Source organism: Lagopus muta, chromosome 9, assembly GCF_023343835.1.
Source record: "Lagopus muta isolate bLagMut1 chromosome 9, bLagMut1 primary, whole genome shotgun sequence".
NCBI classification, from domain to species: Eukaryota; Metazoa; Chordata; class Aves; order Galliformes; family Phasianidae; genus Lagopus; species Lagopus muta.
This window is the reverse complement of record NC_064441.1, coordinates 4,746,617-4,774,409: the sequence shown is the minus strand read 5'-3', so window position 1 is coordinate 4,774,409 and position 27,793 is coordinate 4,746,617. Positions and strand designations below refer to the sequence as shown.

The 27,793-nt window shown below is 38.1% G+C and overlaps 1 protein-coding gene across 4 annotated transcripts; it reads right to left on the bottom strand.

Moving 5' to 3' along the window:
• Positions 1–853: 853 nt before the first annotated feature.
• On the bottom strand, positions 854–27,358 carry ECT2 (epithelial cell transforming 2). Of its 4 annotated transcripts, none has more exons than XM_048955184.1 (25): positions 27,282–27,358; positions 25,407–25,561; positions 24,379–24,458; positions 24,157–24,249; positions 23,041–23,223; positions 22,411–22,500; positions 21,334–21,441; positions 20,216–20,289; positions 19,972–20,102; positions 18,986–19,101; positions 18,749–18,811; positions 18,153–18,375; positions 16,654–16,790; positions 15,896–16,015; positions 15,061–15,129; positions 13,996–14,106; positions 13,022–13,118; positions 12,222–12,303; positions 11,085–11,163; positions 10,776–10,895; positions 9,547–9,685; positions 7,923–8,077; positions 6,200–6,307; positions 4,933–5,079; positions 854–1,679 (listed from the first exon to the last, which is right to left on the bottom strand). In XM_048955184.1, exons 2-25 carry the CDS (start codon positions 25,534–25,536, stop codon positions 1,590–1,592), a joined length of 2,745 nt encoding a protein of 914 aa, XP_048811141.1. In that variant the 5' UTR covers positions 25,537–25,561; positions 27,282–27,358; the 3' UTR covers positions 854–1,589. The 4 variants fall into 4 exon arrangements, with proteins under 4 accessions (XP_048811141.1, XP_048811138.1, XP_048811139.1 ...); XM_048955181.1 differs by having other exon boundaries at positions 27,271–27,348; XM_048955182.1 differs by having other exon boundaries at positions 27,265–27,337.
• Between the last annotated feature and the right edge of the window lie 435 nt (positions 27,359–27,793).

The following is a 27,793-nucleotide window of genomic DNA, read 5'->3' as shown; positions in this document are numbered from 1 at the left end:
AAAGCTGCTTCTACAGCTATATTGTCAAAAGCAGTACAGTAGAAAGTCAGAAGAAATTTTGCAATAATTTATCTGGAATTTACCAGGCTGGAGATGCCCGTGCAAAGACAACAAAAGAAAGCCAAGTCTGTGGTTGATATTCTTAGCAGAGGATTTATTGCATGGATTCTTTCCTAAAGATACTTTATTACATCAAGTCCAGTGCACATTAAGTTCAGATGTTTGCTTTGAATGGATAAGGCCAAAGCACCCATGGATATATACACACCCAGTGAAACAAGGCAGAATGGCAGACATGAAGGAAACAAAAGGAGGCCTACCAAGATGCATATCTTATTAAAAATAGCTATTACAGTTAATCAGAGTACATTTATAGAGTGGAACCCAACTCAATGTTTTTGTGCAAAATGAGAGTGGACTTCCATAAATGCCTGCTTAGCAAAGCCATAAGGTGTTTTGTTTTAAACAGTTTATTTACATTGCTTGGATTGGTACAAAATATAAAAGCAGTTTAGTCTGACATTCAGAAACATAACTAATTACATATAGACAAGACAGGACACTGGTGGTTAAGAAGCCTCTCTAGTTGAGAACTCCTAATACAGACAGATAGTTAAACAATTACTAAACCATTAAAGAAATGCAGAAATATACATATTTAAATGGTTCCTGAGATAGCAGTGAATCATACTGACTGAGAGGATATGAAAGGAATGAACACACAGCTTTGAAGGACAACAGAAACACATGAAAAAGACAAATAAAAGCCTTAGGAGTACACCTGAAATTTAACACACCCAAACTGGGCCCTCGTCACATCAGCAACCTCATGCATTAAATAATGAGCTATTAACCAAACATTTGGATCTCATAGGTTCTTTGTTTTTTATTGCCATTTTCAAACAGCCCTAACTAAAAGGGAAAGCCTTAACTCTTGAGCATATTCGTTTTTCTTTTAATCATTTGTGGTGGACAAAGCTAGCTATAGCCATTAAACTTACTGTTCAAATAAACCAACACACCACTGTATTACAGTGAGGCTGCAGAAGATCACAGTCAGAGAAACTCAATCCCACTTCTTTATAAACAGCTACACTTATAAAATATGTGGAATAAGCAGCTGTACAACAGGTTAACTGTCATACTCAAAAGGTCAGGTACTTCATAATGCATCTCCATTTAAGAAATCAACAGTTTGAACGTTAAAGTGCTCAGCCAATTGATTAAGTTAGGCAAGCATGGGAGTCATTCAAACCAGCAGTAAGTTATGTGATCATCATCCTTATTTCAAAATTAGTTTGTTGCTTAAAGGGGACGGTTTCCATAAAAGAGAATGCTTTAATTATGTTGGTGAAAAAATTGTGCAAGGGAATAATGGGTCTTAAAGACCAAGTTACTCACTCCAATGATTACCTGACCCACATCAGTACAACTAGAAACCCCTTTGTGATTAACTTAGTGTTATCTAACATTTTGCTAATCATTGCTAAGTGCTAATGACTAAGGTACCATTAATGTCAGTAACAGGTCATTTGAACAGCCAGCTGTTTGTCAGTCACTACAGTGTGGCATTGTACTTAAAGCCTGCTTCATATCAAGTGGGTTGTTGATCGACTTAACGTATGACTCCTCTTCTCAAAGATTGAGGGGAGGCTGACCAAGGATGGAGAAGAAATGCCCTGTTGAGGAGGGAAATAGAGTAGTCATGTCATAATCAATGTCAGTAGATCAGCAGTCATTTCTCAACCTTGATATATAGATTCCTTACACTTTCTGTCAGGAAGATATTTAAGATGGACAGCTTTTTAAATAAGTCATTCAATATTTCTAGATTTTGAATGGCAAAGTTAAACAGCACCAAACAAGTAGTACAAAGAATAAAAACTTTTCCTTGTTACTAGATCAGAAATACAGAATACAAGAACATGTTTAAAAAGCTACTCTTCAAAGGCAAGTATTAGCATGTTCCACATCACTCTTTTTGCACTACTTACCTTCTTCCAAACGTGAGGTTGCTATCATCACAACCTTGAAGGAACTTAGTTCCCCTCATACCCTACAACTGTGTTCTTACTAGGCTTGAGCCCCAAATCAGTCACTGAACACACGTTTTCTTGGCTACAGAGAGACATTCTGTATCACAATGACTTATCAAAGCTTGCTTTAACTGCAAATATTTACACACAATAGGTAGAAACGTGATTTTTCCGGTGGTAGAAACACTAGACTTAAGGACTAAAGACTTAAGTTACAGTGAATCTCATACATAAATACACTCTAATAAGAGTCGCTTCTTTGCATCAACTTGGATTTTATAGTTTTTACATCAGTCCTTTAAGTACCTCCACAACCAACCTTCTGTTGCTCATGCTTTTCAGCATGGTTTTGTTTGCTAGGTAGCTTACTGCAGCCATGTAATTCAGGAACCTTTTAAATAACAATCCTTTGGGCAGGTAAAGGCATGCTTTTTCTATTTTTTCTTTAGGAAATCTAATGTGTGTCTATAGCATGTCTTCTATTTGCAGCCATAGGCTCTAATTGAATGTTAAATCCTAAGCCTCTTTATATTGCTGTTCTAATTAATAGTTCATAGGGATATATATATTTTTTTCCTTTACACATGGGAAACAAGAAGTTAAAACCACAGATAAAGTTAGCTATTCAAGACCACCCTGCAGTTAAAATACTGGTCCTGAGGACTCTGGCACTGGCTGGCAAGCTACACTGCTGCCTGGACACAATGAATTGAAACAAGTAGTTGTTCAATATTATTTTAATTAGGTCTAACTTTTCTTAATTAAAAGTTAAGAAGGATCTCTGAAAGAATTAACTTGGCATTCAAAAGCAGAAATAGCACAGTGCGTCAGTGCTGAGTAACCCAAAGCATTACAAGGCAAAGGAGAACTCAATACTGTTTATAACTCTGTGGATTCCAGGTTTTAGGTAGCTGTACCATTTTGTCTTAATCAGGATTGGGTGCTGACTTCATACAAGGTGGGCATTAACAGTCAGGATTGGACATACATAACTTCCCAGCACCACACTTGTTATCTTCAGCACCAAGGTGATAGTAATAATAGGGATAGGACATGATTTGTCCAAGGCATGACCATTGAATCTCTCCAGGTTGGAAGAAGTTCTGTCTTCTTCTATAGCACTTGATAAACAACTATTTGGAGAGCCAGGACAGAGCACAGGTCAAGGCCTGGACTTCGGAGAGCTCAGATCAACGGAATTGGAGCAATGGACATTAACACCACATTTCACAGAGCCATTTAGGCCACATGAAGACAGTGAATGAGCAATCTACAGTTAGGAAGGATTTAAGAGTTAGTCCAAGCATAAAGACATCTAAGCTTCAGTGATTTTTCCACTACTTACCCCTCCCCACATGAACACAGTGCCAGGATTTTAATTAAAACAATGCCTTGATTACAGGTTCAGCTCCCTGAGTGATCTCAGACAGATTTCCTACAGCTTTAGTTTGCTACTCAAGAACCATATTACCATCTATTTGAAAGACCCTGTTTCCCCCCCCCTTTCAAAACTGCTCACTATGCTAAAGCCTATCCCCATTTCTTGGAGATCATGCTTAGAAGGGACTGTATATAATACATAAAACTAATGTTAGAATTAAAAAAAAAAAAAAAAAATGGATCTCTAACCTCATGACCCAACCAAAACAGCTTTATGCCAATTCTATAGGGTAGGAGATGGATTAAAAACCCTATATAACATCAAATGGAACTCACGCTCTGCTGCCAAGCTGCAGCTTCCTCTGAGGTCCAAAAGTTATGAGGAAAAAAAATAAGTTTTACTACTAAATTCCTGTCATTATAGAAAAGTAGTTAAGTACAGAGAAACAGGAAAAAATGCACAACTTGTATTTTCATGAGAAATGAGATAGTTGTACATCAAAATAAGGGCGGAATATTAGAATTCCAAAACAACTGTTGAAGCAATCATAATTGAAGGAAGAAAATCACCACACAGAACTGGGTTATAGCCAATCTCATTTTATGTTAATTTCCCATAAACCAAGGGAGTTCACTGTCACACTTCCTCCCTTCATTAATTTGTATTTCTTCATGCCTATCTAATGTGACAGATAGTATGGCAGTGTGTGTTGTACAATTTAAAGGCCACTCAAACATACTGAATTATCTCTGTATTAAGATTCTGACATACAAATCAGTAGTAGAAAGATACACAGGAAATCCTGCTCTTGACTAGCTGTCCTACAAACTGCAGAATTTAAAGTAATGTTCACTCAATGCAGACTTACTCAAAAAACTAAAAGATGATGGAAAAATCCCCCAAATCTAGAGCAATATGCTGGACTGTATTAGAAAATTGTCTGAGCTAATGCAGCAGAAGAGAGCTGCAATAGATAGCCAAGCATAGCAGCAGTTGCAGCAAAGACCAAATTTATTTCACCAAGATTTTGATGAGCAGATAACTCACCTTTTTAAAAGCTACCAGGCTGCAACATCGATAGCTCTCTACACATCCTTCCCAGTTTGTTTCATGGGATGCCTATTACTTTGCTCACTGGTGTTCTCACCACACTATTCAGGGGTCTACATTTCATTTGTGTTTTGTCCAAAATGCAATAGCCCAAACCAACATATAGAAGTGCTGGGAGTTTCTTGCTAGTTCAGAGTAGGATGCATATTCCAGTTCCTGCAAGTTTATTTGCAGCTTAAATGTATTAACAGTTCCCAGGTTCTGCTACATACTAGCACATCTTCCTGCATTCTCAGTAAGCAAGCCTTCTCATTGAACAATTGTACTCTGAAAAGAACACATCTATTAATATAGATAAAAATAATTTTCTCCACTGCAGATCTTGAAATTGTTGTAAGATCGACATTAGAATGACTGTGGTCTTAAGCAAGTTGCTTGTTTGGCCTGCACAGCTAATTAACTTACCGCTAACGACGACGTACTGGTCAGGCGGCTGCCTATATAACTCTCATTAGCTGAGCTGGGACTTCTTCCTTCTGTTGCACTGTGTGACATTAAAGCCCTTCGAAGAGCTCTCTTCGGTGTTTTTGAGAAAGAAAATGCTCTCGTAACCTGGGGAGTTTGACAAGCACTGTTACACACTGACAAAGAGCAGGCTGTAACAGCTACCACAGTAAGGTACTATTCAAGTTTTGAACATCTGTAGGACAGGACAAGCTCTGAGCTAGGAGGATACGATAGCTCTTCCTCACGTGAAAAAATTAAAACCAAATAAACAAAAGACAACTTGCAAGTGAGTCTGACTTGTAGGAGTCCCCACAACCTGTGCTATTCTCACTTGTCTGCATGACAGCAGCATTTTGGAAAAAAAATAAGAGATGAGAAAAGTAAAAAAAACAAGGTCTGGTCAACTAGACTTCCCCACATCCCTTGCATTTTGAAAGGTCAGCTCCCCTTGAATTCAGATTCTTTCAGTTCAGCCTTCAGCACCTTCTAAACTACAGTAGCCTCTACAGTTTCCCTAGGAAACAGCATCATCTTGATGAGAATAAGCCTGCATCAAGGCTGCTGAGAAGAATGGAGAACACATTCTTCCTTGCTGCTTCACCCTCTGCCAGTCCCCTCATATTCCACAGGCTTCAGTAGAACCAGACCAAGAGCACAGCCTACATGACAGAGCAGACAGGCAGCCCTCCTCCTGCTTCCCAGGCAATCCCTCCCAGCAACACAGAGCACACTTCAATTAAGAGCAGCTTAAGCCATATACAAAAGGAAGCATATAAAGGCAGAAAACAGCCTTCAACACTTATTTCCTTGTAACTTTGAAACCTGACATTAGAGCATGCACAGTTATCTTACTTCTGAAAGAATTTGCAATTTGATAACTGCCAACACCACTCAGTATGCTAAAAGCAGTTACAGTTGAGGTCTGTTTTCCTGAAGTTTAATCATTTGAACATTGTAAATAAAGTTCCATAATGATATCAATAGTACCTATATAATATTTACAACTACAATACTTAAGATACTCCAATTAAGATACCCCAAAACTACCTTCAAGCCCTCAAGCACTCCCTACCTTCTTCCTTTAAGGAGAAAACTTATGAGTTTCACTGAGATTAAGTTCTTCCTCCAACTGCTATAAGTTCCACAAAGCCCTTTAAATGGAATACTAACGCCATTCTGACTAGAATGTATTCTGCTGCAAAGCACAGTTTTTGTAGTATCTTACCTTTTTTGATGTTTTCTTTATTGCCCTAGATGCTCTACTTAAAGTACTGTCCATATCTTTAGTATTTACTTCAACTGAATCAGGATCAGCAGCATAAATAAGGTTTTCCTGCAGACAAACATAGTCTTAGTGGTTTCACAGACACAAACACTTGTAAAAATATAATTCTCTAATTCATGAAGTCAGGTTTAGAGATTTTTAATAGCTGCATTCCTCTGTATTTCTCTTACAATACAGAGAAAAACTAGTTGTGTTGAAGTGGTTTCGTATATTAACCACCAGTAGTCAGCTACAGAATGACTTTATTCCCTTCATGTTTGTTTACCCAGTTTCAAGTTCAGGGGTAACTAAAGCAAAGGCAGTAGGTCTGAAGCACTCATGAGGAGTTCCAAACTAAATACTTGTTTCTTTCACTGGCACATAAGACCCTTCTTAAGAAAAACGTTAAGGACACCAAGCAAGGTCTATGGCTACTCCCACTGCCTAGCAGACTAGTTAAAGTTTTTTACTGCCACCATGTGGCAAGTCTATGCTATCTCTCATTGTCACACAGTATTGAGAGTTACTGAAAACCCAAAGAAACCTTAGACTGAAGTTCAGCTTGCCACTTACATTAGCAAAAAAGTTATGTACTCACTACAAACCAATAATTACATAAATTATAATTAATAGTATTCAGTATAATAGATTGCTATTTGTCAGCAAATGATTCTGAATGCTCTGGGCACAATGAACTAATTTTGTCACATATAGATGAATTTTCTATTTCTATTTTTTTCTATTTCCACTCCTTTCTGTTATACTTCATAGAATCAAGAGTGAATACAGGTGACTGATACAGATTGAAGTAAATTAACCCATCTGAATGGGTGCTTCTCCTGCTCTGTACTTGGAAGAAAGAAACCACAACACCAAGTTTCATATTCCAACATTTCTCAATGAGATTCTAAGCAAGACAGAAGATATTCTAATGCAAGTGTGTTCTAAAGTACTCAAAGACACAAATACTATACACCAAGAAAACAATGCAGAATGTAAAACATTACCTACAAAACCAAGCTGGTTTGCCTCACATACTATGTGAATTTTCAGCAAATTTGAATTACATATGTACATATTCCTATATATTTATATATAGTTAGAATTGGAAGGGATCTGCACTCCCAGTTAATAGTTTCTGGCTATGAAAAAGTGTGTGAAGTGTGCATGCACATCGAGCTTTTAAGATAAATGAAGGCCAGCATCTCTCTTATTTCCCTGTTTTAAGGTTGGAGGAATGTCTGTAGCATGATGATGCTTCACACCCCTTATGCCCTCATGCCCATACATAAAAAAAACTAACAAAAATTAAACCTAACACAAAGAGTTAAACCAACACATAATTCACAATGCTAAGATTGCAGATAAACAGTGAAAGCAAGCTGAAGACAATCTGGTTGAGATTTGCCCTACAGAAGCTCAGCAGTGCAGAGTTTGAATTATTTATAATTTGTGCTGGGTGAAAGGTGTGATTCTTTCATGTACTTACTAGCTTCTGCAGAAGCTAACTTTGAGGCTGCTTCCTCTTCCACTTTTTAACCACTTACTTGCCAACGTGCTAGCACAAAGATTTGCTGCTCTACTTCACCTAGAGCATATCCACTATTAACAAGTTCTTTACTTTCCTGTATTTCAAGCCAACAGAGCAAAATATTTCCAGACAACAGGGCTGCAGAGAACTTACTGCATCTGCTTTACAAATTGTGTTAGCTACATGTCGACACAATGTTTTCAGCCAGTCTTCTTTAGGAGGTTCTTCACTGGTCATTTGGAAACTGAGTAGCTTGTTGTTGTGTTCTGTAGGCGGTCGAACAACTAAGGCAAAAGCTTTGTGGCAATCTACAGACATTTTAGAAGAACAAACAAGACAGAGGTAAGACAAGAGAATTCTATTTCATATGATTTCCCACCCCAAAGGAGGATAACGGGAGTAATCATTTAGAGTTAACCCTTCAGCTTCCAGAAGTTAGACTTAGAGGTTATGTAACTTAGTACAAGGAATTTATTACTTGCACAACTGCAGAACTGCATGAGCTTGCACACTGTAGTCTAGACTATTTCATTTTTACTGATACAGCAGTGAATATTCTTTGACTCATGAAGTTTTGGACAAATTATTCCTTCTGTTGACAAAACGAAACATTTACCCTGTTGTGTAAGGCAGTGAAAGCAACAAAAGATGTCAGTAATAAACGTGACATTCAAAGTGCTGCAGTTGAAGTTTTAGACTTGACCAACATCGCTCACTTAAGAGCAGAAAATAAATCAATTGCTGATACTTTAGAGAACATTCAGCCAAAGTGTGCTAAACACAGTTAAGGAAAGAAACAATTTTAAAAACAGCATCCTCTAAGTCAGGGTAGCTGACCTCTTCCAAGTAGCATACTGAAGTTTAAGCAAATATTAAACAGACACTTGTCTGATGGGAGACATTTATATAAGTCCCTGAATAAACCTCAGTATCATACCATAAATGAAGAAAAACCTCTTAAAAGACGACTTAGGCTAACTTTTGGTAGGCAGTTTTCAGCAGTTAAGCAACACGTTTATGACCTACCTGCTCTGCCATTCCTGTTTCTCATTAGCTTTCTAGATACTGGTGCTTCAGAAACCACAACAATTCCAAAGTGCATATTGATCACCCCAAGTGAAATATCAAATTTATCTTTCTAGGGTACAGAGGTTGAACCTACTCTTAGAAGTCTTAGCAAGGCTGGAATACTATTTGTAGCACTGGTCCTGCTGCTCTAGTAATGCTTTACTTTCGTGAAACGTTTATAGCCTCAGTATGGGAAAGCTGCCACAGAAATTGTCATTTAAGTTGTTTTTTTTTTCCCCCTAAGAGGCTAAGCATAGCTCCTGAGCATCATTACCACCTTTTATACAATATTTAGTTTCATAAAAAAAAAAAAAAAAAGCTTTTTCCTCTGCTTTGGACTGAAGTCTCATCTGTTTTTTGTAGTTTGGGTTTTGTTGTTTTTGTTGTTGCTTTTTTTTGCTTTGTAATTTCAGAGCTGTCAAATGCAGTACCTTAAGTCATACTGTCATTTGGTTAACAAATGGTTTCTAACTCCACCTAATAGCTCTGTCAGATCTAGCAGCCCACTGTGAGTCTTGAAAAGCCAAAAAATGCCAAAACTAGACATTTTCAAGCTTGCTGACAGCTTCAAACAGCAGTTTATACCAGAATCTCATACCTGACTTGTCATACAACAAATATGCCCTGGCATTCTGTCTCACGATGGGAAAACCTTCATCCTTTAAAAGGGAGTTTTCATTGCTGTTGGGGCATTTTAGATCATACAGACCTTCTGTCTCCCTGATATCCAGGACTTTTTTGATCTGGGAGAGAGGCATGAGTACAACATGCTTAAGAGAAGCAGGAGGTCTTGTGTGGCCATGAGGACTCTTGAAAGCACCAATGACTTTGTGACGCTTCCTTGCAATCTGCAGTTAAATAAAAGACAGGCTAAACTTAGAAGGCAATTACAGACTGGTGAATTCTGTCCTGAAAGTGTTATTTGCTGTTACTCATCCATGCAGTCATGGAGTAGATTTTGGCAGTGGAGGTATGTTAGTTTTAACTTCACATTAAAAACAGAGGTAACATCACTGGTAACATCAGTAGTTTTTATTCTATAGAAGAGATACTTTCAATTAAGGTTCTTGGCTTGTTTTCACTTTCCCTTCCATCCTTCACAAGTGACAAGTGAAACTAAGTCAGCTTTACTCCTAGGTACTTTTCATCATGTATCTTCTTAACATAATATTAGTCTAGATACATGATATGTGGATCTGTTTTCTTTGTTGGCCAAAGCACAAACAGCCCTATCTCAGAGGTATATTTATTCACATTTAATACAATTAAACTTTAAACACACCAACAGCCTGCTGAGCCAGACTCCAGCACTTTTTCATCCATTACTACTACTTAAAGTGCCATGCAGATATGTAATTAAATATATTGAGAATTAAGGAGAATGCTTAAACAGAAAAGAATAGAAACTTATTTCTCAGAGAAGTATAGATATTGGCATACAACACAGAAATGCTAGGAAAATACTCTAATATTGCTTGATACTACTGCATGTAATAATGAAAAAAGTTCAGTGAGTGACAAGTATCAGTCATTTATGGTGCTAATTTTCAAAGTGTGTTAGATACATTGGCCTTACTTCCATATAGAATTGTTAATTGCTTTTCCAAGGCGAATATGCCCTTCATTGCTCTTTAATGTCAACTTCTTAATCTTGCTATAAGATCATCCAAAACTGATCAGTTACTTGCGTCACTTATACAGTACCTACCAAAAAGGTAACATCAGGATGTGTTGAACTATCAGCTGTCTGTGACTTAATTCTTAATTCTTCTCAATTCTGTGACTTTTTTTTTTTATAACTCATTAGAAGTAAATAAAGAGACAGGTTAAACTTAGAAAGCTATTGTTGTTTTATTTGTCTTCTATATTCTCACCTTCTAAAATTCAGGAAATGTTACATTTTACAGCTCATTAGAAGTATTCATGCAGCAATCTTACCTCCAAGCAATCATTAAACAGAAAGAGCGTGACCTGTTCTCCCCTGTCACAGAGATCATCACCAAGTGCAACAGTTTCCAAACGCTGAACTAAGCTTCTGTGAGAGGACAAGAGATTGGCCTATGCAACAGAAGCAAAAAGCTCATTAAGCATTTAATTCGAGTGCTGGATTACTACTTGCTTACAACTTAACACTGGAAATCTATTTAAAACAGTACCACTGCATTTTAACCTCACATTTTCTTGCAGACGGAGCAAGAAAGCAAGCAATCATTTTTACAGGTCTGCAACTTCAGAAAAATTACTTACTGGACATCCATCAACTTCATAGACAACCTCAAAAAACTGCCTTTGTGCCTCTGTTTTCCTCTTGTCTTCATTAATATGCCTGAGGAAAGCACATTGTATTACATTTATCTCCAATATCAAGCAACTGTAAATGATTCAACTGCATTTAAGACAAAAATTAAGCTGAGCGTTCAGAAAGCTTACAGAGTAGCACTTGGACATACAGAAGTAAATGTACTCTACACGTATCCAAGCACTATATGCTAAGCAGGCATACATGAAACTTCAGAACTATAACATGATAAGAATATTGTTCTATTAGCTGACATAGCATTCAGTTATTCCAGTTTCCCTCCCTACCCCAGGAGGAAGGAACCAGAGATCAATTCTCATATGCTGCATTCTACAGGTCTCTCAACACCACCCCAAGTCAACACTACAGTTCACCAGAAGTCAAATACCAAAGTAATTAGACATTAAAAGTTGTTAGAAATCAGACAAACATTTGCTGAAGTAGATACATAAAGTCTCATTGTTGGAGACATGCTACAATTCAGAAGAGGTGAGCCTTATAATCTAAACAGCTTCAGCTTTTAGCCTGCAGAATGGCGCCATCAATAGCTAATAAGGAAGCACAACACAGATAAGCTTTCACCAATACTACACAACCTCTCATTGGAAATTTGTATATACAGAAGACTTAAAAGATGCTACCTATGCCCCACATCTCATCCACTCTGTAGAGGACAGAAATAACCAGAACAGAGCAGATAGAACAAAAGAATCAAAAGGTTCAGCTTCATACAAAGGTAGGAAGTCAGCAGCCATTCAGATAGAAGCAGTGGGTAACAACAGAAGCTTTTCAAGGACATCAAGGGCTCTGGCACAGGATAACAGAATGATGGCAGTAGCAGAAGAGAGACTGATCTGAGAAGCCACAGATTAATTTAAGTATTTGATAGCTTGTTTCCCCTCCACTCAGTCTTCAGGTGGAGAATCCTTTGGCAATCATGGTAATCACCACTTCCTGAGGAATGCATATTACATACACTTAAATGGAGACAAAACATATGGTAGCAGTATGCTTTAAGTTAGGACAATTTAGAAGAGATGAATAGATGCAAACATTAACAGTTTTGTAGAATGAATTTCACTTACGTCATCACTTCCTTTAATGATTCAATAGCTCTCTCTAGAATGATTTTATCTGGGTTGTCTTCTGCTGTATGCTTCTTAAGATCTACAATTCAAAACATTGCAAGTGTTCAGACCCTTAAGAATAAAATGTTGAGAATTTGAAAAGAAGTAGGAAGACAATTTTATTTTCTAAGTTAAAGCCATTTCATATCATTTCATCCCCATGAACTACCTAGCATGGCAGCCTGCTAAAAGCAGCCTTCAGTCTTCAACTGAAGTAGTTGAACACGTGTGAGACTTATGCACCACTGTACTTATGTTGGCATATGGTCTTTGCCTTCAGCTTCCAATACAAGTTTAACTGCATGGTAAGCTTACATTGCTACCATTAATAGCCAGTTTTACAAGGACTATCTACATGCTTTATTAAGTACCCCGATTCCTGCCTTAAGAAGTTGATGTTGTAGTTTGTGAAGACAACGTTAACTCACACAGATCTAACAGATTTTATCATTATAACAATAAGTGGTGATCTCAAGAGAAACACATGAAGCTGTAGCCTTGCTGATACGAATTTCTCTCTCATCCTTATTCAAAACAAGCTTTTCTTCTGACTGTTCCTGTATATATCTGAGGTACACAAGTGACATTTTCTTCAACTATGCTTTCTTCAGTAATTGGTCTTGCTGATTACCATTCAGTGTGATTAACTCACAGAAACAAATATGCTTCATGTGAGAAAAGCCATTCTAATCATGCCAAAAGCAGCATTATCTTGGTTTTAAATACCAAGATCAAGCACACAAAAAACACAAGATTACCATTTAGTAGTAGAACAACACTAGGCAACCTTTGAACAGGACGGATAAGTAGCTCAGCTAGGCTTTGACGACCACATTCTGGTTTAGCTTGGTTTATCTAGAAGAAAAGGGGAAAAAAGGAAACAACTCTTATTTTTCCAATAAAAGGTAAGTGCTGTATTCTCCAAGGCTAGCAATGCAGTAGAAGTTTCTCAGAGCCTTTCAACACAGGTTCACAGTCATTAAGCAATCATGTGAGAAGACATTCAAATCTAGATGGTGTTTATCACTTATCTTCTCAGAATGATACAACTATCCACATGACCAGCTTCTCAGACTTGTCTCACTATGCCTTAGTACATGGAGCAAAGGGACAGCTGATTGCATTCTTTATCATTTCAGTATTAATATGCAGAAATAGTCCCCAGTACCTAGCTTGATTTCTTTGGGGTTTTCTTGTTTTGAGATATGCTTGTTGGATGCAGAAGATTTAAAACTACAATGAATCAGCAGTCAGCTATATAGATTTATCTAGAACCTTGGAAGTATAAAGACTCCTCTACAATTTTTCTTTAAAGAGTCTCTTCTCTTAAATCCTCACACTCCTTCTTATTAGCTACAGGAATAGTGAGACATTCTACCTACTTGGAACTTCATAACTGCCAAGAGTGTTCCCAGAATACCTTTTAGCTCAAGTCTTTAGCACCAGGAGAGGGATCAATGAAGAGAAAAAGGTATGTATTTGGGAGACAAATAACTTATTCAGCATATAATCAAACTAGCTTAGAAGCTGTAAGAGACAAGGAACCTGGACCTCTTAGTAAAGAGTCTCATGAGAAGCTTAAGGGATTGAAGCTCAAATCCTTCCTATTTCTGTCTCTCCAAGAAGCATTCAACATTCAAGCTTTTAAAATTTCAAGTTCCTCATCAACTGCACTAAACAGTTTACTTGGTGACAGCTGCCAAGTTCACACAACTTTGAGCAAAACACTTACCTTCAGGAAGGCATGAAATCTTGGCTTCTGTTTTTCACATCTAGTAATAGTTTCCTTGCTCATTTCAAAGAAGTTCACAAATGGTGGATATGTTTTCAACAAGTCTTTTGACTGAAAAATAAACAACTGTTAGAGATCCACTTTACATATGACGTAGCACTGCACGTATATTCATACACCTGAGCTGTTCAAAGGCCCATTTTGATGAAGAATAAAGCATCGTAAACCTCACATAACAAGTTAGAACATTCTTGAATGTCAAATGTTCTAGATTCAAGGCTGCTTATGAAATACAGACTGCTCTCAAAGATCATGTACAACGTGGCAATCCTAGAAACCACTGAGAGCTCTTTCAAGTAGAGAAGAATCTTACCTAACACAATACTTTCAGTGAAAGTTTTGGAAATTTTAGATATTTTCTCCAGTGTGCGCAATCACTTTTAGGAAAAAAAGACCTTAAATCACCATAAGAAATACCTCAAATCAAGAGCTTTTGATTTTTGACAAAATATTCTTTGCCTCTGCATGATTAAGACAGCAGAAGCACAAGATGAGTAGCAGGCTTACTATGCTAAAAAGCACTGCAGTCCCAGACATAGCTTTCATGTTCTGTACATTGTGTACTTGTGAAAAATAAGCAGTCATTATTTACACATTTTAAGTCTTCAAGAAAAATCAAGTGTCTTCAAAAAGTTAACATGCTAATTCCATATTATTGAAAGGAGGCAGAAGAGCACTAAGATTACAGAAAGAGTTCCTTCTACCGTTTAAGTAGAAAATGTCTGTAGCACTACAGCTTGAAGGCTGTTTTTAATTACCCCTATTTGAAGTTTTAATCCATAATGCAAACAGACAGATGCATACACTTAATCTTGACAGGGATTACTTACACAAAGTATATCACTTAGCTAAGAAGTCTAACCAGAAGATACAGTGATACGAGTCAGTGTTCTTGCTTACTCAGTAGTGCTCTGCTTGCGTTTGCTAGATCCTACAGTGGGTTTGCTTGTAAGGTAATAGCTCATAGTAGGTCTAATGCATAAAAAACAAAAAACAGAAACTTACATATTTAAGAAAGATATCACCAATGCTTTTGTTTTCAGTCCAATTCACCATAAGATCTTCCAGGTCTTCCTAGATTAGGTGCAAGGATGGGGAGAAGAAAATAACGAGCGTCAACTGCATAAAGCTTTAAGATGGGACCAGTGCTCTGCCAAACACACAATCAGCACAGAAACAGATAACAAAACAGGCAATCCTAAAACCCACACAACTTCACAGTAAGCCTCTTAAGTCTATTAAGAAATGATAGCAAAACTCCTCTGGTTTACTAAATATACAGTTTTGAATCAATAGAAGCAGAGTCTAACAGTGTCTGAACTAGCCAGCTCTGCAACAAAATGGTATAAAAGAAGTTAGGATTAAATGATAATTAGCATAGGTTTCCCTCACTGGGTGCACCAAGGGTTGAGGAGAGTAAGAGCAAGCTGTTAAGCATGTATCAGCTTGATAAGGATCAAGCTTATTTATTCTCAGGATACAGGATAATAACAGGAAGAGACAGCACAGCTGAAGTTCAGGATCCCCTTTGAATTGAAAGGTTTCACCACTAGACTCCACTTGTTTCTGCTACTTATTTTCATTCCATCAAAGTTGAGAAAAAACAGACAACTGCAGTACCTAAGCAATTCTGAGTACAGTTAATAAATGGCAGTATGAGTTAAGTACAATTCTCAGACTTCAGGTACTTAATTTCTAAATTAAGTTCTTACAGTATATTACAGATTTGCACTTAATTCACCCTAATGAATCTATACATTCAGTAGCTATGACTTAACACAAGCTAAAAGAATTTAAAGTTGCATCATATCTTGCTCTGGAGGAGGAAGTTACAGTTTACCTTGATTTTAGTGTGTACATCCAGAATATCTGGAATGCTGCCGAATATAGTCTTAATCTCTTCCTGTGCAAGTATTGGTCCGCCAAGTTGTCCCTCCTTCTCCAACGGAACTTGAAATAACTGATGTATTAGACAAAGAATCATTATATCTTCCATGCATTGTATAAGAAATAGTTATGAAAACAATGGTTTTTTTTCCAGATCGTAATTTCCTGCAGTCACAATATTGATACATCCTGCTCCCACTTAACAAGAACAGATTGTGGTCGAATGTGGCTCTAAAAACTAGGTTAGTTAACATTACTGTAGAATAATCCTTTTATCTTCTCCTCTACTTACACACATTCTTTAGGCATGATAATGAGCCACAGAGGAAGCAAACTTCCTAGAAAATGAAGCTCTTCCTGTAAATTGCTTGCTATTCTGCTCTTCTTGCAGTAGCAAACAGGGTTAGTGTTTTTCCCACGTCTACACACTAATATCTTAAAAACCCAAGTCATGAAGAGCTTATTGTCCTAAAATTCAATATTTTCATATCAACTATAATTTCTAATCTGAGAGCTGCAGTTGGTTTATGACCTCCAAGTTTTATAATTAACAACATCTTTAATATACCAGTACATTTTAAGCTCATATACATCATTCCTCACATGCATTTAATGCTCTAAGTTCTGAAGAGCCCAAAGACCACAAGTCACTTACCTAAACATCAGGAGTCTTATTACAATTGAATTGTACTTGCTGTAATACCAACTCACCTGAATAATTGTTGTAAGAATATCAACATAGTTACTTTCTGTCTGATACAATTCCTTTGCAACCTGCCATCTTGCAGACTGCTTTAGTGGAAGAGGAGTGGAGTTTTTCGATGGCCTTGCGCAGGATTTCGGCGTTTCTAATTAGAAGATATTTCCAAAAGAAAACAGAGTTCTATTATGAATTAGAGTTCCTGAAAAGGTCACCCTCCAAGAGGGAAGCTTTCAGAATTCAAGGGAATTAAAGGCTAAAAGGCTATTCTTTATTTAGTCATCAGAGCTCAGTCTAAAAATGACTTCATTAGTGCTATTATAGACTAATAGTAACGTGTTATTCCTCAGAATAAGTCTTAGACTGTTAAACAACTAGTAAGCAATTTACAGACTGGTCAATGACTCAACCTTCTTACACTTAGTACCAATTGAAGGCTAAGTGCTGAACATTATTTACACATAGGACTCACATTTTTTTAATTTTGCTTTGCTACATCAACAAGTCTCTCAGGTGCCTACCCTCTTTGCATTATATATGCAGCCCAAAACCACTGAATGAGATCAGTCTTTACAAGCAAAAACCACAGCATTTCACTGCAGGCAGACAACTGGTACAAGTGGAAAATGAGGTAGATGAGAAAAGAAGGTAATTTTTCTTAAAACTAAAGTTAACCTGGAACAGTCCACTATTTTTATATACCTGCATATGTACTGGACAGCAGAGATCTGTATACACCTATTCTGATGTAGAAGTCCATTATAATCACAGCACCTATTTAATAAGTGCTCTATCTATTGTTTTCATAATATCACTTCCTGAAACTATCCACTGCTGCATTAGAAGAAGCTTCTGTATGAGGAGTTACAAGAGTTCTAGCACTATCTAAGGAATATGGTCATTGAGAATGAGCTTATTTCTCAGATTCCTTGAATTATGACTCAAAGGCTGTGCCTCTTTCAGATTGCTTATGTGATTTAGAAAGGTTTAGGTTGGAAAAGACCTTAAAGATCACCCCCGTGTCATAAGCAAGGACACAAAATATTGCCCAAAGCCCCATCTAACCTCCCTTGAACATCTCCAGGGATAGGAGATCTCCAAACTTCCCTGGGCAGCCTGTTCCAGCGTCTCACTAAACCTACAGAGAACAATCCCTTCTTAGTATCTAATCTAAATCTACCCTCTTCATTTAAAACCATTGCCTCTTATATAAAAGAAAGATATAATGCTTTTACAGTCTTTTAAAATCTTCTCTCTTTAAGAGTACCAGTAACTCCTCCCTGTAAGTACTGCTGAATATGCTTACTGTGATGAAAAGAAGCAGCCTGGCCTCTCTATCTGAATGCCTCACTTTGACCCTGCATCCCACACACTTCAAGGAAAAAGTCTGGAATTACCCTGGAAACCTGTAGCAAATCCTGAAAGACTTCTCCATCATTACCATTATCACTTGTATGCAGAGATATCTTAAACACCGCAAGTGCACCTAAATGAAGGTCTTTAACTATACCTCCATTGGTTGTGCTTGATTCTGGAGTGTTAGAAATGTCCAACAAGGACCCAAGAGAAAGCGAGTGTTCAGCTGATGGGCGCTTCCGAGGGGGAAAAGGTGACATGTCTGTTTCTCTGGTCAGCTGTGCAAGAGTCTCTTTCAAACGACGTCTTTTACGATTGCTGTTTGGAGTACTCAGAGAAAGCTGGGACACAGACTTCTTGAGGCCAGGACTCTCTGACTGTAGAGAAAGAAAGTTTAGTTTAGTCTTTTCACTTGCTGTTTCCAGCACAACTCAAGGCAAAGATAGGTCAGATGAGCACACAAAACATTTCCCCCCCCCCCCCTCAAGAAAACCAGACAAAGCCCTATTTTTATTTTGCAAAAAAAATAGGAATCATACATTTATGCTGTCGTTTTGTTTTTGCTTTTAGTAAAACTTGGTTCACGTTTCAGGAAACAAAGTGTTTTCTGAAATCAATACTCTAAGGGTAAACTTAAAATTCATGACCTGGGATTTAAGTGCAGCTTAAAAAAAATTAATTTCTGGCCCCACACATACTAATTTCACCACCAAGTACAAGCTGTGTTGAATTCATTCATACAATACACACCTTCTCAAATAAATACATGGACTCTCCAGCTCTGGCGTCCATTTGAATGCTTCCCCAGAACCACTGAAGAATAAGGAAACCACACATAAAAATCACAATGTTAAAAATGCTCAGAGTAACGTATGTAGTACTATGACAATTTGCACACTGAATGCAAACAAGTAGCTTAAGCTAAAGAAAAAAGTCTCACATGGAGCAGTATAAGATGTATTCCTTCAAGAATCTGTAAGCACTAACCTCTTGCTTTACAATATAAAGTTTCTTTAAAGGTTCAAATGGAATCTCTTTTACTGTACTTTCTTCAACCACTAAGTGTGTACACCTTTCATCACCAACTGGTAAGTAACATCCTCCTATAGAAATAAGAAAACAAAGAGGTAAATTGCAAGACAGAATCATATTATTGTTGAAGTTGTTTGCTTGATAGCTTTACAGCACCTAGTATCAAGGACAGAAGAGCCAAGGAGAAAAACTTGCAAAACACCCCATATATTAACAGCAGCAGACAGCTTCTAGGAAATAAGCAGCAGCAAACAGTAGTGAATTATAGAATATAGAAAGTGTTGAGAGAAGGCATAGCTGAGAGGGCATTTAAACCTCTCTGGAAATAAACATTGTGCTTTACTGAAAAGCTTGTCCTCCTTATTTGTAGAACAAGGCAGGTATACTCTGTGACAGAGGTTCTAACTTGTGAATATTCTTAAAATCTTTAGAGAAAAAAAGTCAGGGAGAAAGGAAAAAAAAGCCAGCCAACTTCCATGTTTTGAGGACAATTTGCTATTACAAGCTTGCTGCATGCCCACATCAGTAGTTCTATCAGATACATGCTCTAGCAACACAAGGCTGGAACCACTGCTATCAATTACCTCATGACTGTGTACAGAAGTCTTAATGTAACCCTACACTACCAAAAAACTCAAACACCTCCTATCAAGCATTTCACCAGTAATGTTTCATACCAAAGCTGAAAGTCCCCTAGGATATTTTCAAGCAGCCTGTAATTTCTTTTAAGATGGCCCAGCTTCAATCAGTCTAAGAGTTTCAAGCCTTCAACAGCTATAAGAATTTAAGACATGTGAAAAATCAATTTAGAGCTTTCCATGTTGAAGATTCTTCATTAACGTCTTAGGATTCATGATCCAGGATTTTGTTTCAGTGAAATCTTTCAGCCATAAGCCCCATTCATTTCAAAAAAAATTCATTTCATATTCACAAACAATAACCTTGCATTTCTGTCATTTCTTCCATGTTTGCTTTCTCTTCATCGGAGAATCCAAGGAAACTTAGCAAGCAGTCCTGGAAGGGAGGAACTTTGAACTGATTTCTAATATCATCATCAGCTGCACAGAAGTCCCTAGAAAAAGGGTGCACAAAAGTAACTAAATCAGTACTACAACACCACTTAAATTCCCAATACTACAAGTGAACAGGTCATAAGATCAGGGTTGAAGGAAACTAAATACCTACATTTCATTCCTTTTCTCCCAAGCTTTATAAATCCACTCCGCTTTCATGATAGGAGTACCAAGACTTACAGCAATCTACAAAACAGGAAGTGCATAAATGGCAACAAATAATTTTCTACTTAAGTTCCTTCCATGCCAAGAAAAATTCCAACATGACTTTTATTTTTCAAGACATGTGCTTAAAAAAAAAAAAAAAGTGAACCAATTCCTTCAAAAATTATCTGACAGCACAACCTAGAAGTTAAGATGCATCTCTTCAGTGACTAGAAGACAGGACCAATAGCTTCTTCAAAATTTACTCAAAAGTGCATTATTAGTGCAATATTCTTCACCATAAGCACACAAAAAAAACAAATCACAGTTCCAATGGAATACAGAACCTTTCCTGCTTCCTATACTTTTTCAGAAAGATGTACATCCCAGTCTGCTTTCACTAAATAGGAAGCAACTAGTCAAGAGACTGCAAAGTTACCAAACATTTCTCTTTGAGGTGGCAAAAAAAGAGAAAAACAACCAAAACCAAAAACCTGGTTGACCAGAGATCAAAAGTAGGTCTTCTCTTTCAGTTCAAAGATCAGATAGACACATCTGGGAAAAGTAACAGTCAAACAGCTCAAGGAAGAGAGAGTCCAGGAATATGGATGCTTTTGTCATTAATCAAGTTACAACACCTTGTCAACTGAATGCACCCTGAATGATGCTTTCTCAGTGTTGACAGATAAGAATATATACAGATATTCACACAGAAATGAAGACTTGAAAGCTTCTGCATAACAAGCTAAAACTAAAAGTTTTTTTTTAAAAAGGTGTGCAGAAGTCAAGCACCGAAGTTTCACTTAAGTTACTTCTGAGTTTATTTGCCTGTCCAAAAAAAGAGCAAGGACATCATAATAACAATTTGGTTGATGCTTCAGCGATGACATTACCTTAACACTTTGGTTCCTGTTAATTACAGAACTTGTCTACTACAGAGGAAAAACTCTGCATTCAGGGAATCTTTTTAGATATCTAAGAGACAAACAGGTATCCAAGATCAACAGCAGATGCAGATGAATTTGCAATTTGTTACAAGAGGGAAATCGAGAAAGTTCTCACAAAGTACCATTCAAGCTTACATACTCTGAATTTATCCCCATGTGTTGAATTAGCCACCAGATGTGTAACTTTTGAGTTGAAGTCCTTTCGAATAATTCCACCCATATGATGAACTAAGGTCACCAGCTTCACCTGCAAAATAAAGAAAAGGTAAGCTCACAGACAATCTTTTAAAATACACAATGCAGAATGAGAAAGGTACACAAATAATTTACGCAACAGGTGATAGAAAGTTGCATTAAATGGCTAGGACTAGAAATGCTTCAGTTTGTTCTCTTTGTTTTTAAGAAGCTATAGCTGATATAAGAACTACTCCCCCTTTCCTTTATTTATTTATTTATTTTTAAGTTATTTTAGAGATCCTTGTTATGTAGCTTGACAAAGACGTCAAGCCATCAGTACACTGGCGATCAATATCATGCATAATGTCTTCATTTCATGTGAGATAAATTTGAGGCACATTATCACCAATGACTGGGTCAGTTCTACCTGAAGGGACAGCTACTAGAATTTACATAAAAGATGGCAAGTTGTCCAGTCTGCATCCAGACTATCAAACATCTCTAGCCCTAAGAGCAACTTAAGAATTTATATACTTAGTTCAAAAATCAAACTACTGACTACCAGGCATCCAACAGGAATATCATACACCAATTGCATTACTGAGAAGGTAAAGCACTGGAGTACAAGACCACCTCATGCTTACTTCAAGACCCAAGTCCTAATAGCATGACAGCAAGATACAATAACAGCAAGTGCTCTGAAGAGTACTGAAAAGCTTTACCTGATCACACTACTTCCTATAAACATTAATGGATAAATAAGATCTTATCAAAAAGCCTGAATCTACAAGTGTTTAAACAGCTACAACTCAGTAGTACTTGTTCCATCATTCCAATAAAAAGTGACTCTAGTAAAGTTTTGTTACTATCCTTTGATGTCATTGCTTTTGGATGAGCAACAGAAGAACAAAGCAGCTCATTCCCAACATAGAAGTTCTAGTCATGGTTAAATCCAACAGGTGATAGAACAGAAGCACATTATAAAATCACACTTCACACAGCTTTACCTATCCAAAGGGGAGAAAAAAAAAATTCTTACTAATTCATCCTTCTTCCTGAATCCTGTAAAGCAGAGTACCAAGTTGAACATACTTGCACAGTACAGTGGACGGCACGAAAAAGGTAAAGGCTGAAACAAGATGAAGTTGGCTCATCAGTAAGAAGTATAATGATAAACGTTTTAACAGAAGCAATATTTTTAATGTAATAGTGTTATTCCTAGTATTAAAGTATATGGAACGCTAGTCCAAGCCTGCATTTTGAGTTCTGCATCAGCTTCAGACATAGCAGTAGTGATAAAGTAGCTAGAGAACTTCCAAATTCCAAAGCTAGTACATCACACATTTTCTCTTCCCCAGTCCACCTTCCTTTAAGTGAGGACTTTTGAAAGCAAGTGTTTATTAGTACATGTATACTGTCTTTCATAATAGCATAACCCCACAACAACTCCCACAGCTACAGCAGTAGAGTTGTAATCTTACCACTATCTGTCCATGCTTTCTCATTAGATAAAGTAATCTAACATGATACTGAAAAGCTTACTTTTCTCCAGCTTACCTTGATGACAATATCTGTGATCCACAAAGCAAAGGAGATTGTTTCAAACACTTCCTACTTACAACCCACTGCATGAGAGAACTACTCAGCTGATCTCATAAGCAGCCCATACCTCTCCTTTTTGTGCACAGTGCAGTACTACTGGTGGCCCAATGACACGGCAGTCTGCTTTGCAGAGGTTGTTAAAGATGGAACCTTGGAAGTCTGTTACAACGAAGACGGTCTCAAATTCTGGGGAATCACAATCTCCAAGCTCTTCTATTGTATTTGTCTTTATGTAGGGAACTTTAATTTCCTTGAGCAGGACAGGAAGAGGCAGGATGTTATTCAAGCAACATACTTGAATTAGGATCAAAATTAATTTTTATTTTTGACCATTATGAAAGTGTACTTTCATAATTTCAAAATTCAGACTTTGTCAGACATACTATCAAAGACATAGACAAAAGCTGGATGAGAAGCATTGTTTTCTAGTATAAGAACAGCTATGAAGTGCATAAAAAAATTCTTAACGCAATTCCTGCCTCTGAAGAATAAAAAAAATTGCAATTAAGTAGTTTTACTTATCAGTTCACAGTGACAACACAGCAATGACAATAACTACAGATAGGGAGAAAAAGAGAAGCAAAATGAAATGTCTCCCTTCAGACAATCACAATAGCTTAAGGTGCTTCTGGATGCAATTGAAAAGCAACACTCAGCTTGTAACAGCTAGCTCCGTGTTGCACATGATCTAACAAAACAGAAGTCAGTTAAGTTCATTGCTTGGTATTTCTGAAGACTTAACTACATTGTCTATCAATCACTAGTTCCAGACTTTATTTCCTAGAGTTTTGGTTTCTTTTTAATACCAAGAAAACAGAGCATCACCTCTAAAGGTTAAACACAGCTTTCAAGTGAAAAATAAGACAATTAGCCAATCATGAAGCCAGTTCATAGTGAAAACTTGTGTTAGCTGAGTGAGCATGCATTTGGATGTCTGCGCTGATTTCTCACCCCTCTAGAAAACAGCTACTGAAGAGCTGCAGTTATTACTTCCTTGGTAGATGCTTAAAGAAGTTGGAGGGAGTTTTGAGAAGATTGAAGAGTTGTAAGTGACACCATTAAACATTTGCATAACTTGTGACCATTATCCCAATTAACATAAATTAGAAGAGCCCACACATTTCAGTCCCAATGAAGTGCAACATGCTGCATGCAATCACACGTGCTCAATTGCATGACATACCATATGGGCAATACTTTTTATTAGTTTTTCTTCAGATTTACCAGGGCTAGTTTCCTTTATCTTAATAACTGGCACTTCCATTATCTTAATGGTCTGTGGAAGAGGAGAACTTTAGTACAGAACCACATTGGTTAGCAGAAGTCTGAAAAACAACATCATTCCAGTACTTCTTTTTTTCTCTTTTAAGAAAAGCAAGAAAACAACTCAGACAAACACACATACCTCCAAGGCTTTCAGAAGATCCTCACGCTTCCCTGCTTCCTGAACCAATACCACTCTTGTTTCTATTTGAGGCATTTCTTCTGTTTATAGAAAAACAAGGATAACATCCTTATTTCACTAGAAAAACCCATGTTAGTTCTAAATCAAGCAATAACATCTAGAAGAAGCTGACTATAACCTTTTCAGGACAGCTTATTTATCAGGAACAATCCTGAAAATAAGTGTTGCCTCAAGAAGGCTGCTCTGACATTAAGACATGCTCAATTGACCACACAACATAAACTTCTAATATATGGTACAAAAATTATCCTTCAATTCATGACCATACAGTCAAAGTAAAATTGACTTGATGCTTATAACAGAATTAGATAGCAAGACTTGCTGGAAGATAGACAGATGGTATCTTTGCTAGCTTCTATGCTCCTATGCTCACTACTGCCTAATAACTAATCAGTTTCACAAGGGAATATGAGAAGCAAAATTAACTATCTTGTTCTTTTTTCTCAATGTGTCAGTAAGTTCTGAAATGAAAGGAAGAAGGGGCAAGCATAGCCTCCAACAGCCATTTGATCAAGAAGACTGACTGTTTTGCAGGCAAACAGAAATACTCCAGTGTGTTTTTTGGTTGGGTTTTGGTTGCTTGCATCTTAGGACTAATAAATAAGCTAAATAAGTTTTAAACTCAAGATTATTAATCTTTTTAAAGGCTACTTGTAATTTTGCACAACAGAGCCACTACAGTTTCCAAACACCTGCATCCATTTATCACTTAAAATTATTTACTCCATAGAAGGATCTTTCAATAGTCAGAAGACCCATTTAATTTCATGGCTATAAGCCAAGATTTTGATAACAAAAGGCATTTAAATTTAAGACTCCTCCTTTGCTAGTGGAAGGATCTGATACCAACACCCTTTAGGCTGTACTACATACAACTGCAGTTCAGCAAAGCACTTCTAGCTTCCCAAAATTTAACACCCACAGAGTAATCAGTCATCATAAAAATGGTCTTAAACTCCTTACATCACCTTCAACATCTACAACAGATCCAGGAAGCACATTTTCTTTGAAGTTTTCTACAATTTTTGAATCGAGAACAGAAGAATCAGCCAAGAGGCTCCTCCCGCTTTCAGACACCAGCGTGCTGCTGTCAGCCATGATTACTTCTTTCTTTCTTCAACAGCTAGAAGATAGATGTATTCATTTAAGCTACAGTTGCTGAAAAGCTCCTTAATGATCCCCATGATTAAGGCTGTCAGAAGTAACTTTAGACTTCTGACTGAGTTCACCCATTAAAATCCCACTCAAACTGAGAGAACAGTTACAGAAAGATTAGGAGTCACAGAACTGGTAGAAAGGATTGTCTGCAAGTCTATTATGGAAATAGTGAAACAGCAGCAAAAGAATTAGAGGACAGAGTACTTCACTAAGTTTTGAGTTTTCATGTGAACAGAATTACTTCTGACATATAAAAACAAGCGTCCAGAAGAGGAACCAGCAGTTTGCAAGCAAAGGGAAATCAGGTTTCTCAAAATGAATCAAAGCCTCTACAAAGCTTAAGCATGCATATAGAGCTATCCACACAATCAAGGCTACTGCCCCACATTACTACAGCACTGTAGATGTATCCGTCGTTAGATGCCTTCAGTCTTCACACAGATAGATGCCCATCATTCCTTGTTCATCAAGGCAATGAACTGGAAGAGCACAGCTCTTAATTCTTTCTTTCTGCACGGGTATCTACCTGAATCTTGAACCTGAAAACCATGTTCTAACACACCTGTCCATGAGACAGTGCATTTCCTTTCCTGTATGAAGCAAGAAGTATGCATTTCCTCTGATTCATCAGTTACATTAACATAAGTATTTACTAAGCAATATCAAGAATCACCTAAAATAACCCCTATAATCAAACTGCTGCAGCATAATAACTCTCTGTATCACTTTAACTGAAGAAGTGCTCCTATATTTTAAGTGCCCACTAAAAAAAGGAGTTGCCAAAAGACACATTACAGCACTGCTTGAATAAAGATTCTTGAAACAGCAAAACTTGAGAGCAGCACAAGTTGTGCAATGCCTACCCAGTTACATGGGAAATAAGAACTGGAAAACAAATGAAGTGAATGTTCTGGCAGGACAACAACACAGGAAGAAAAGCTACTTATCTGCAGTTAGATCACAAACTCTCCAATTAAGTCTGCTGTCAATTTAAAACCCTACAGATTTCTTCACAAATTCATGATATGACTCCTGTCCTATCGCTGTAGTTATACTTAGAGACATATCAACAAATACACACTTCCAGTGAACTCTGCTGTATGTTACAAAGTAACCCATATACTGAGTTGGGCACTGATTTTCTAGATGGTTTTCCTAGTTTATTCACTTGCTTTCACTTGGGATGCTTCAAACTCTGTTATAACAGCCCAGATTAGTCAATAACACAGCAAACCTAGTTTCCAGAGCCACATGTGGCAGTGCCAAGGCACAGAACAAACAGCACACACACACAAGACGTGCACACAGCACCTTCCCCCTACATGAGAGGGAACCTAAAAACGCTTATGAACGATCTCCCTGCGCTTTGGGGAAAACCTGAACATCACAAGATATCCAAACCCTGGAACAAGGCTTAAAGGAGGCGCTGTCACCGAGCTCTCTAAAGCAGGCTCGGGGCAGACACGCTCTGCAGGCGGGGTGACGCCCAGCTGCCGCAGCGCTCACAGTGCCAGCAGGCCGGGCCGCCGCCCCACGGGAGACCTCGGGCCTTCCTACGCGGCACGGCCCCATGCTGCCCGCACACGGAGCCGCCCTCTTCGGGCTCGGCTTAGCCCCGACCCGGCCGCACGACTCCGCGCTGCCCCGACCCGCCCGGCTCCCTCTCACCGCCACCTGCCACCGACCGCAACAACCACCGCCACCATCAGCCGCCGTCACCGATTCAAAAAGAGAGCCGCCGCACTAAGCGCGCCGCCCATTGGCTGCCCGTCACATTTCTGTTCTATAATCCGCCTTCTCATTGGGCCGCTGGAGCGCCCCACCCCCTTCTGAGGTACCCGAGAGCAGGTTGCTGACTGGGCGGGGCGTGCTGCGCGCTGATTGGCTGCAGGGGCGTTTCGAACTCTTCCAACGGTCGCGGGGCCGGGGCCGCGCTGAGGCTCCTCGGTCGCTGCCGCCCCTCCCGTATCGCCAGGCGATGTCTCAGGGCGCCGCCCGGCCTCTCCCCAAAACACCTTTGGGCTCCGTGAATGAGATGACAAATAATGATAAGGAGGGAAGATTTAGGTTAGATGTTAGGGGGAAGTTCTTTACTAGGAGAGTGGTTAGGCCCTGGAACGGGTTGCCCAGGGAGGTTGTGGATGCCCCGTCCTTGGACGTGTTTAAGGCCAGGTTGGACGGGGTCCTGGGCAACCTG